Source organism: Eurytemora carolleeae, unplaced genomic scaffold, assembly GCF_000591075.1.
Source record: "Eurytemora carolleeae unplaced genomic scaffold, Eaff_2.0 scaffold1000, whole genome shotgun sequence".
NCBI lineage: Eukaryota > Metazoa > Arthropoda > Copepoda > Calanoida > Temoridae > Eurytemora > Eurytemora carolleeae.
Window position 1 is genome coordinate 31,901 of NW_019397276.1, and position 12,380 is coordinate 44,280.

The window sequence follows — 12,380 nt, forward strand, 5'->3', positions numbered from 1 at the left end:
CTGTAGTTGAACTAGTTAAAGTACCTGTAGTTGAACTAGTTAAAGTACCTGTAGTTGAACTAGTTAAAGTACCTGTAGTTGAACTAGTTAAAGTACCTGTAGTTGAACTGGATAGACTGGTTCTCCAAGCTCGTGCGCCTGAAAGCAGACAAAAAACATTTCAATAAAAAATAGTTCAAAATATTTTGTTAAGAGAAGTAAACATTCATCGTATTTTTCGGTTTTCTTAAAGGAACTGTAGACTGTAGAGGTGATGTGAAGTGACCCTACGTTTATAGAGCGGCATGATCCGTTCTCTTAATGCATGGATCAAGAACAAGGAGTATAAAATAGAAGGGAGATGCAACTGACACGGCCTGTCCTTCTATATGATTATGCATGCTTTGCTGACGGTACAACATTTGTATAAGAAATATTCAGGTTATTGTATACGCGGTAATGGTACATCAATCTATTCTATTTAATACTCCTTGATCAAGAAGAAGTGAGATATACATGTTTTTAAAGGAATTGACTCTTTAGAACAAAATAAAATATTTAAACCTCAATATCTTTTGAACTTGATGTTGTAAACCTTTGCTATTTCAAATTCAGATTATTTGATCTATTCATAGTTTGAAATATCTAAGGTCTGCAACATTTGGCTCCAAAGATATAGTGATTATAAAATCAAAGTTTGTGGCAAAGACCCAATTCCTTTGAATTGAATTTGATTAAATGGAGAAAACTTTAAAATATACACAGTAATTCCAAGCTTGAAAAACAACGATATCTCCCGCAAATATTAATCAGATTTACAGAAAATTGTTTTGTCCATCTTTTTTTTAATATTCATTGGTTAGTAAACAAAGTTGACTCCTGGAAACCCATATTTCTTTCCACCTAATCTTCCCTCGTTACCCTTGGTTTCGCCCCCCCTTCATTTTTAGTTGCTCCCTTAAAAAATAAAAAATGACCAAATCCATATTTTCTGTGATCAGTCCCTTTAACACGTAATAATGAATTGAATAAATTATATATTACCGGTTTAGAAGCAGCTGTTTCTTGTGTTATGAAGGAATTCCCGCCAGAAATTATATCATCATATAATTTCAAAGTTTTCATAGAACTTTTACGTAATCAATTATTTTTTTAATTTTTGTGGGCCTGTATAGCGAAAATTGAAAATGTACTTGTATTTTTGGATTGAACACAAAACGCCCAAAACAAAACGAACAATTACAAATCGCCCAATGCAACAAAACGACCAACGTTGTTTTTTTTTGGGGGGGGGGAGGGGTGTTTATTGTAACAAGAAATTTGAGTTTTTTAGTTTTTTAGGCCTGTTTTCTAGGGACTTAATTTATTTCGGCCTGATAACAGGAAATTAACGTTTTTTTTATTTTAAAGAGATCAAAATTTTACCTTGGTTTGTAGGGGATCGGAACCAGGGATATAATGGTTCGGTTCCATTACTGAAAAAAGACCAAAATTAAAATGAATATGATTTAGTAATTGGTCACCCATCCCTTGATCGGCCCAGTTACATTTTCCATAATTTCAGTTCTCATAATAAAGTTTGACTTTTGTAATTTCACTTTTCATAGTAACATTTCCACTTCTCATACTCTTAACATAAGTTTTATTTCTCGTAGTCATAATTCTCAAAGGGTTCACTTTTCAAAGTTTCATTCCTTATAGACAAAAAGGTATATTTTTCGCAGTAATTGTAACAATCTATTTTTTTATAAATTAAGTGAATCCTGTGAGAATTCTGACTATCAGAAATGAAACTTATGAAAAGTGTGTAACCACAGCACAGAAATTAGAATAGAAGGGAAATAGGACTATCCTTGGGTATGAATTTGTTCAGTCCCTATAAGCCTGAAAAGGACTTTAAAGTGTACAATTCATGGAAATGTTCACAAATTATACGCAGTACATCACTTTCTTTTAAGATCTAGATATTTATTTTCTCCGTATCGAGATTATTTTAAAGATGCAAAATTGTTTATAAATCATCACATCACAATAATACATATCATTTACAATTTCTTCTAATTAAAAAAGTGTATGCTGAAATGAACTCGGGAATGTAAAGTAAAGTTATGCTGAAATTAATTTGTTAATGCATATAGGTTGTCAGAGAATTTATTTAGAGATAATTAAATAATTTAAAAAAAGGTTATATAGCACAAATGGTGAAGTACACCTGCAGTATTCTCTCTGATAATATACTAACTAAAGTTACAGGCGTTGCCCGTGAAATAAAAAAAAATCGTATTTTGAAAAACAAAATTAGATTTTTAACTTCGATTTTTGAAAAAAAAAATATTTAAATTTTCCTTTGTTACACTCAGGGTATCCGTTAGTGCCCTCAAAAAATCTCAGCTAATTTGGGCCAGCCGTTTGGTCAGCTAAAGCTAACAAATACATTATATATATATATTTAAGTATTTGAATATATATATAAATATATACATGAGGGAAGAGCTATATTATATAGATATATATTTACCTGACAGTGTTGACAATATATCTAACATATTCCTCGGATCCGTAAAGTCTTGAACTCAGTCTAAAAAATATATATTCATCATTTCATCAAAATTATCTATCAATATACAGAGCGTCCCTTATCATATTAGATTATCTCCAATCTTTACACCGAAATAAACCCTTAATACTCGAAAAACTTATCATTTTCCACAAGAAAATTCTTATATAAGCCCTATATTATTTTTCAAAATGATTCATTCTAATTAAATTTTCTAATTAGTCCCGAAAATCGTAATTTAGACCCATTCTCGGTCTAATATAATGTGGGACACCCTGTAAGTTAGTAAGCTCTCACAGTGGACTTGGGTCAATTTCAATTCGAATCGGACCAAGGATGTAAGGCAAGGAAAGTTATTTCAGAAGTGTACACATCTTTTGTACTGCAGTGTAATGTCTCTGGGCGCTAATGTAAACACAAGACGGATGCAGAAGCCTGACATGGGATCCATCTTTCACATAAAAAAATCAATGAAATATTCTGGTCATAGGAAACTATTATGTGAATTATCAAAATTATCAAAATTTAATGCTTTTAACCTCCTCGGATACTAAACGAACACTGATGCATCTATCATTGTTTACAAATTCCGCCCAGAGAGAACTGGTTTCAATATATACGCAGAGTATACACAACCGCAATTGACTTTCCTTGCATTACACCCTTGAATTGGACCAACCCCTTGTACAGGCTTTAGTGACGTGCGGCAAGTACCGGCCCGACTCTTCCAATGCCGGCTCAGTTTCAACTTTGATGGCGCGGCCAGACTTTTTACAGTACCCGGCCTATCATATTTTGGCCTAGTTTGCGTAGGTAGTGTGGCTAGCTGTTTGTTTGTTTGTCGAGATTATAAATCATGTACCCCTTCATCGATTTGGCTCAAATTTGCATATGGGAATTCGACTCAGTGCAACCACAAAAATGTTCTTAGTTTGGTTTAAAAATTCTAGTAGTTACATAAATATGAAGAATTGTTTAATTTTTTATTCGGAAATGCACTCAAAATGTTAGATATCTAAATTTGATTTAATTTGTCTTCAAATAAGTTTGTTTCTTTTATTTGTCTTATCCTGATATCAAATGTATTACCTGGAATATGCATGGTTAATAATGAATGGGTCAACTGAAACCACTCTAAACATTTAATCAAACTTAAAATCATTTTTAAACATTTTGAAAACTTTGTATCTTTTCAGTTGTAAGAAAATCCACATTGATCAAAATAAGAAAAAACCTTAATTTTTCTTTTACCATTATTTATGGTACTTTCATTTTGTTTCTATCTATTATAAATATTACTGTAAAAACATTGTATAGTGTTTGATTTGATATGATTTGAAGTTCTCTGTTCTACTTTCACAATAAATTTAACATTTATATAAATTTGATATTGAGGCAATTTTTTATTTTCCTCATAGTTTTTCTTAGAAATTAGGCGATCTTTAATAATTTAGTGTCTGTGTTTGAAAAAGTTTTCTTTTTATTATAAAAGTTTGTATTTTACGTCCTCAAATTCCAATTATTTTTTTACTTTTCGGCATCACAAAACGCTTGTATTGACATTTTGATAATTTCAAAGAAATAAAGTCAAAACATTTGTTTGCGATGGCGCGCTATCAATAAAAACATTTGATCTCAATAAAAAAATACTCTTAAAGAGTGTAGGCAAATTATATCATTATTTTTGAAATGGCTAAAATATTAGTAGTAACGGAATCTTGACTTTTTGTTGAGGGGGGTGGGGATGACAACAATAAAAATCATAAAATTCCTGATTTCCACCTGTATTTTAAAGCAGCTGCGGCTACACTGAAAGTCCCAAGATTTGCTCCAAGATCTGACCATTAAGGAGTTTATTCTCAATACAAATAATAAAGTCTGAATGGACTTGAATACTTCCCTCAAACTCTAGTTTTATAATCTTATAATGATATTCAAACTATGTATATAAAAGGTTTACACCATGAGAGAGTTAAAAGTGATTTTACGGATCCTCTTCACCATACTCCTTTTACTGAGGTTAATTGTATGGCAGTTGTTATAGCCAAATGTTAGACCTGGCCATGGCTCATCTACCAGCAGAGTACTGGTTGAGTTATTTAGATGATATCCAAGGGAACACATGGAACATAATACAAGCTCATACTAAAGCAGAGATCAGGATACAGCCATAGAAGACCAAGATTTTTCAGTCGGAAGTAGAGAATTTAGGACATAAAGTGAGTAAAGATGAAGGATAATATCAAGAATGTACAGAACTGGCCATTCCCAATTAGCTGTAAGGAGATGTCTTCATTCCTCAGGTTTGCAGGATATTATAGGAGTTTCATTCCCAGGTTCTCAGCTTTGACAAACCGAATGAATTTGATGAAGAAGGCTTTGAAATTAGAGTGGTCAGATGACATGGAGAAATAATTTAAGGAATTAAAAGCTGAGTTCACAGCAGGAAAGATTCAGGCATATCCAGACTTTGACTCCAATGACCCCTTCATTCTCACCACGGACTGGTCTGCTTTGAATATTGCTGGTATACTGTCTCAAAAACAGGAAGGAGTGGAACGTTTTATCGGTTGCTCGGGCGGGAAGTGCAACTGATACAAGAAACATTATCCATATTTGAAGGGAGAGCTATTGGCTTTAGTGAAGAGCATGGAGAGATTGAAGCATATCCTGAAGTACTTACCCCCCTTTTTAGTGTATACTGACGTGTCCAGCCTGAAGTACATTGTCAATATAAAATCTGATGAAAGTATTTTTCAACAGAGTTGGCTCAGTTCTATAGTGATTCACAAGAAGGGGATAGAGAATGTGAATACAAACGAATGAGATGGGAGCAGTTCTAAATTTGATGCAAAACCACTGATCCAACAGCTTTAGTAAGCTCAAGAACTGGAACATCGCCATACAGAGAAGATGATACGCAGAGAAATGAAGACAGAGGTGAAGTTAATCCTATTCTAGAAAACCAATCAGAACGTGACAGTGGAATTTGGGAAGAAATCATATCAGGGGAAATGGAAGCAAACCCCCTTCCCCACTGTCTAGGATACAGAGATGTAGATATGGAAAAATGCAATAACCTTATGGAAACACCAAACGTAGATGGGATCCAGCAGTAAACACTTAATCCTAACTGGGATAATTTCAAAATAGGGTTTCCAGTCGAAATGTTTTGTAGCACGAAAATCGTGCAAAAGTTGCGCAAAGATTTGCTTACGAATCGAGTAAAAATTGCAAGAAATCTTGATGTTTTTACACATTGATGCACAAATTCTGAAGAAAATCTTGGTTTTTGCGTATTTCGTTAGTTCTTGCTATTTCGTGATTTCGAGCTATTTCGTTATTTCGTTAAATTTCGAGAAACGATTACAGGAAATGATGAATAAATTCAAAATTAAACCAATCAGAGTCAACTATACTCCAGCCTACTCGGCGCTCACACATGCTGGCCGAATGAGCCCCAATTCTCAGGTTTTAGGTCACCATACCGCACTGACTATTACACCATTTACCGGCAATCAATCTCAAGTAGAAACTGAGTTACTCATGAATTAATTAATCATAATCACATTCATTGATCATCAGTCTGGTTAGCCGCGCAGCTAGGAGGGGGCAAGACCCCCCTTGCCTTAAGAAGGCTTGCCCCCCCTGTAGGGGGGGATGGCAACAAGAAGTCCACCCTGACCCCCCCCCATTTCTAATAAATACAGTATACAAACATACCTTTTATGTTTATCCTTAACTACGCAAAACTTGTAGACTTGCTGCGCATTTTGATTAGCTTAACTTTGCGTATATATATATATATATATCTGCATAAATCTTGTAAATACATATATCAACTTAACCTGTGACATAGATTTCTAAATACTCTTTAGTTGGAATAGACTCTGCATTAATTACAGTGAGAGAGTAATTTTTTCCTTGTTTTAACAAACGAGTTGACAAGATTGTGTCTGGCTTTGACATTGATAACTGAAGAGATTGTGTCCAGTGGTTTGGAATTGATAATTTATTAGCTTATGTCTGTGTTGACATTGATAGCTGACAAGATCGTGCCTATTGGTTTGACATTAATAGTTTACTTGCTTTTGTCCATGTTGACATTAATAGCTGAAGAGATTGTGTCCCATGTTTAGCATTGCTACTTTGCTAGCTTGTGTCCCTGTTGACAATGTTAGCTGAAGAGATCGTGCCCGTGTTCGGCATTGATAGTTTACTTGTTTGTGTCAGTGTTGACATTGATAGCTGAAGAGATCATGCCTTTGATTGGCATTGATAGCTTACTCGCTTGTTTCCATGTTGACGAGTTGTACCTGGGGATTGATACGGGTTTGAGAGCAGTTTTAGGAGTAGGGCATTTACTACAAAACAAGATAATAACTCCCCTAGAAATGTTGCATCCGGATAATCAGTGGTTAGTGAGAGAAAGAGTTCCACCTCTCCTTGTTCAAACATACCTTTTAAATTCAATGAAATATCTGATGAAATCTATAATGAAATATTTAATGAAATATTTAATGAAATCTTAAATAAATTATCTTATGAAGTCTATAATAAAATATTTAATGAAATATTTAATGAAATATTTAATGAAACATTTAACGAAATATGTAATGAATTATTTAATGAAATCTTTAATAGAATATTGAATAAAATATTTGATAAACTGTTTTTATTTAAATGATTAAAATATTTCATAAAATATTAAATGAAATATATCTATAAATAAGATATTTAATCAAATATTTAATCAAATCTATAATGAAATATTTAAAGAAAGATTTAAAATATTCAATAAAATATTAAATGAAGTATATCAACAATGAAATATTTAATGAAATATTAAATGAAATATACAATGAATGATATTTTCTGTTTTATTTTAATTTAATAAAATGTTCAATCATATATTTAAATAAAAACGTAAGGGGAGTGTTCTCGAAAAATGAAAGGTGGTATATATAGGCTTACGTCGAAAAATATTCGATGGTGATTACTACTAATCTTACATCTATCTGTTGCGTCTGTAAGGAGAAAATTGTTAAAAACCTAATAATGTGTCCATATACGAATTCAGAAAGTTGAAATATTCGACTCGGATCGTAAAAATTCAATTTAATTCCAAACAAATCATTCAGATATTACAACCTGTAATCATCGATTAGGTTTGCTCGATTCTATAATCATTTGAATTTAATAATTTTTCATTTTTAATAATTATAAGTCCGTATCACATGACCAGAACTCCCACCAATGGCAGTGCAGTATTATTGTCACGTCACGTGATACGGACGGATAAATAATATTATCCATTATATCTTTTATAAATGAAAGATTATTAAATTCAAATAATAATAGAAGCAAACCTAAGATACTGAGGCTCCTCTGGGATATCGTCGTTTTCAGATTGGTTGCGTATTTGCTGAATATGATCTGTTTAAACAGCTACTATTTTTATACGAAATTTAACATACGTAGATTTTCGTATACATTTGACACAGTTTTATGTCAATTTCTCGAGACAGGAACATTAGATAGGGTCTCGATTAACTCCTAAAATACTAAGAATTCAGTCTATACCCTCTTTCATTTTCCTTTACAGTCCCTTTAACCATATATAGATTTGCCCAATATTTACACTTTTATATTTACTAGAAAAGATCGGTTCAGCCGTTTTGACGTTTATTGGATACAAACAGACAGACAGACAGACAGACAGACAAACAGACAGACAAGCCAAATTTATATATAGATGTCTAAACCTTTTATGAGCTGCTACAGAGATACTAAAATTATATCTTTTTTTTTACATTTGGTTTCATCAATAAATATTTAAAAAGCTTGACATTAGAATTAAAGATTATTTGAAACATTTGATTATTTGGAGTGGGGAGAAGGTGGTTCAACTAGGACCGGACATTTCTGCACTGTAGTTTGGTCTTGTCACTACTCGTATATTACAATTTGAACCACTCTCAAAGAAATTATATAAAAAAATATATCTACTCACCAGATCCCATAATTACATCAGATATATACTGAAAAATATAGAAAATAACTTTAGGGGTTGAAAGATGACATTTGTTACATACATAAACATCAACTACATCAAATTGAAGAATATTAAAAAAAATAATTATAAGAGAGATACATTTTAACAAGGTTGTCTGATAAAAGACATTTTTTTGCTGACTCTAGCTTATGATTCACATATCCTTGTAACATGGTGTAAACCTTTTGATATGTTAAACGTTTATTATTTGCAGAATTCACAAGTTGAAATATCATCAAAGATGTTTATCATATCATCAGGTTGCTAAGATATAAGAATAATATAGTGTACTAGCCTTAATTGTGAACATGTTCTCTTTGTGTACATCGTAAAACAAAACAAAAATAATTCGCGGATTTTCACAAAAAATTTCGTGGATTTTCAAAATTTTTAAAAATTTAATGACGATCTAATTTTGATGGAGACAAATATTTAAAATTCAAATCATTCATACACCTTCCCTGGGGTCCCTAGATGTCCCACAAAAAATTTGGGCCCGATCGGTTCAGCCGTTTTGACGTTTATTGGATACAAACAGACAGACAAACCAACAAACAAACAAACAAACAAACAGACAGACAAGCCAAATTTATATATAGTGTATTTCAGAGCAACTAGCAAGATTAGCAAGATTCATGTCTCATGTTCACTGTGAATGAAAGGTCTCAAGATCTCAAGCAAAAATAGATGAGAGTTTTCCCAATTATTTCTTAAAAATCACAGCTAACAAGTTAACAACGAGTGTTTAACAGTGATAAAATGTATGTGTTAAGGGCTACAGAAAAGCAGTAAGATAAAGCGGTAAAATCAAAGCCCAAGGCGCGCGTTACGACTTCAAAGTCGACCCGTTGATGGGACTTTTTATAAACAGGTTGAATCTATGTGTGCTTTATTTAGGCCTAAAAGAATCACTATTGCTTAATAACCTGGTATTCTACTTACATCGTTGGGTTTAGCACACATTATGAAGCTAATTTGTTGAGGGGTAATCTTCGGAGTTCTGCAGAGAAGTTCTTACAACTGATTTAGTATTTTTACAGCTTCTGCCCGAATGATAAGCACCGGGAGAAAAATTTAGTTTAAATGGACTGTCAGCAAATTTTGAGCGACCCTCCATTTAAGAGCGTCATAGCATCGTTTTTCTAGCTTCTAGAGGGTTTTCTGAAGCAAGAAATTCAGAGCTCCGTGCTGAAAACTTTAGAATGGAATATCCTTAATCCCGATCGGTAAATAAATCTGAGCTGAAACTTTAGAATGGTATATCCTTAATCCCGATCGATTAATTAATCTTGAGATTAATTACAAGAGGAGAACAAGCATTATTTAATCTCGAGATTAAAAAAAAGAGTGGATCAAGCATTAATATATCCACCATTCTAAAGTTCACAGCTTTGAGCTGAAAACTTTAGAAAATTGGATATCAAGATTATCAAGATTAATGCTTAATCCTCTCTTTTTGCTAATCTTGACTAATTTAGTCTTCAGATTAATTTCTAGAGATTAGAGATGCGTTATTTAACTTTTGAAAAACCGGTTTTTAATTGTCCCGCATTTGTGGTGTCATATTAATTGGACTAATAATTGATTGAACGAGCGTTTTTATTGTTTATTAAGACTAAAGTTCAAAAGGGCTATAGTCCTCAAATGTGGTAAAATTAAATTGTATTTGTTTAAATGCTCTAAAAGTTGGCTTGTAAACTGCTGACTTTAGTTCAACCATATTTTAGTCCAATCGACATAGCATCGTATCTGTATTTGCAATCAACCGTATCTTTACATGTAGTAGGAAATATGATATCCAACAAGAGCGGATTAAAAATGAAATTAAAAAGGAACTTAACAGTGGATATTCAGATTAAGGGATCGGGATTAAGGGTATCCCATTCTAAAGTTTTCAGCTCTGACCTGCTAAAATGTTTTTTGAATGCTTAGAATTGCAAAAAACTTTTTCCAAAAAAATTTGAATTTCGTCAAATTTTAAAAATCCACTTAAAAATTGAAATCTAGTTTGTTATTTAAGTTACAGATCTAAAAATTACATTTATGAAATGCCCTTGAAAAATTAATAAAAAATTGTGTAAGAAACTAAAATTATTTAATACATTTTCCCAACTTTTTTATCTCTTACTAGGGGGGTCCCTAAGCCGTTTATGGGTTAATATTAAATTCAAAACTTGATTTTTTTTAATACCTAATTTTTATTTATTTATTTTTAATATTTATTATATATACAGTGATAACACAGAAAACTGTAGAATAGGAACAGACGTTAAAGCAAAGCTCGAGTGCAACTGATGTTGTTTTTAAGCAAATAGATTTTCTTGTAAGTTATAATCACTTATTAAGTGAAATGGTTCTGTTTACACTGCATAATTGCTGTGCCTCATTAACGTCATCTATTTAAAGTCTTAACTTGAGTCGTAAAGTCGACTTCCTATTCCAGAGTTTTATGGTTATCACTTTAGAAAGTATAATAGTATGATAAAAATTTTAAAAAAGTGTCTGTGACTCCTCTCAACCCTTTTGTCTGACTATACTGATATTTATTTATTAGATCGTAAACTGTATGTAAGATTCAAGTGTTTTTAAGCTACGAAGACCTGATTTGTTTCTCCGGATTTGTCACGAAAGAGAAACTAGGGTTTGAAACCCAGCTCGTAAATCGTTAGAAAATGTTTTGTTATGAAAAACATGTATGTTTTTGTTGTTCTTTGATCTAACAAGGGTGCGGGTCTCTTAATCTCTGCTTGTTGTAATTTAAAAAGGGTAAAAAGGCCTCTATTCTAGATATGGAAGTGCATGTGCAATGTATCTACATACTGGCCTTTTTGTAGAACGTATTTTTAAGGGATGGGCATGCCCCCCTTAATCAGGCTAGGGGGGGCCTTGCCCACCCCTTCCCAGAGTTGCGCGCCTGTGTACACCCCGCCAGGAGTTGCGTGGTGGTCCAGAAGATAGGACGGGGCCGAGATTCAAAGCTGTCTCACTAGTTGATGCTTAATCTTCATAATTGTGTAGCTCCCTCTGTTTATTAAGATCTAGGCTGGTGGTGAAACCCTAAATATAAACCAAGTGTTTTCTGAAGTAGGAGGACTTAAAAATATCATGAAATCATGATATTTTTTTCCATGTTCAAACAACTGAACTTAATAAAATAATAACAAAGTGCAGCATGCATTAAAGTCAATAGAACTATAATATAATAAAGTAAATAATACGATAAAGTAAAGAGGTCTTTGTTGTTTGCTGCACATTATCAAGTGAACACAATTTTAGTAGTATTTTACTTTAAACAATTAACATTACTAGACTCGGAAATTCTAAAGTGTGGTCTGGTCTACTCTTGACATTGACATTTATAAATCTGTACAGGAACCGAATATAATAAATTTACTTGGTCGTTGAACTGCCAACACCGGTTCAAATTTGAAACCCTTCTCGAATCTTAACTTTAAATCAGTGGTTCAAATTTGAACTGAATGTAGTCAGCAGTTTAGCAACACAGCTCAAATTCTTTATATTCCTTCCCAGAGTTAATTTTGAAGATCCAACGTAAGCATTTTTAAAAGTTCAAAATATGTGCAGTCTATTTGTCATTTATCAACTATCCAAATTCAAATAATTTTCAAGTAGTCTACTTAAAGGACTTGAAGAGACTGAAAGAAATTCCCTTTCCAAAGATGGCAATGCCAGAGCTATACAACGAGTATACCAAATAAGGCTTTGTCTGATCAAGTATGAACTAGATATTCATGGTTTTTTTACAGCTGATTATTTTCACTTGAGGTT

At 32.6% G+C, this 12,380-nt stretch overlaps 1 protein-coding gene across 2 annotated transcripts; it reads right to left on the bottom strand.

The window, feature by feature from the left end:
* Positions 1-10: 10 nt before the first annotated feature.
* LOC111713209 (uncharacterized) lies at positions 11-9,793 on the bottom strand. Of its 2 annotated transcripts, XM_023488030.1 has the most exons (9): positions 9,534-9,793; positions 8,550-8,577; positions 6,925-6,996; positions 4,319-4,373; positions 3,626-3,670; positions 2,498-2,557; positions 1,405-1,454; positions 1,024-1,067; positions 11-138 (listed from the first exon to the last, which is right to left on the bottom strand). In XM_023488030.1, the coding sequence occupies exons 1-9, from the start codon at positions 9,552-9,554 to the stop codon at positions 88-90; spliced, it is 426 nt and encodes a 141-aa protein (XP_023343798.1). In that variant the 5' UTR covers positions 9,555-9,793; the 3' UTR covers positions 11-87. The 2 variants fall into 2 exon arrangements, with proteins under 2 accessions (XP_023343798.1, XP_023343799.1); XM_023488031.1 differs by lacking the exon at positions 11-138 and having other exon boundaries at positions 1,029-1,108.
* Between the last annotated feature and the right edge of the window lie 2,587 nt (positions 9,794-12,380).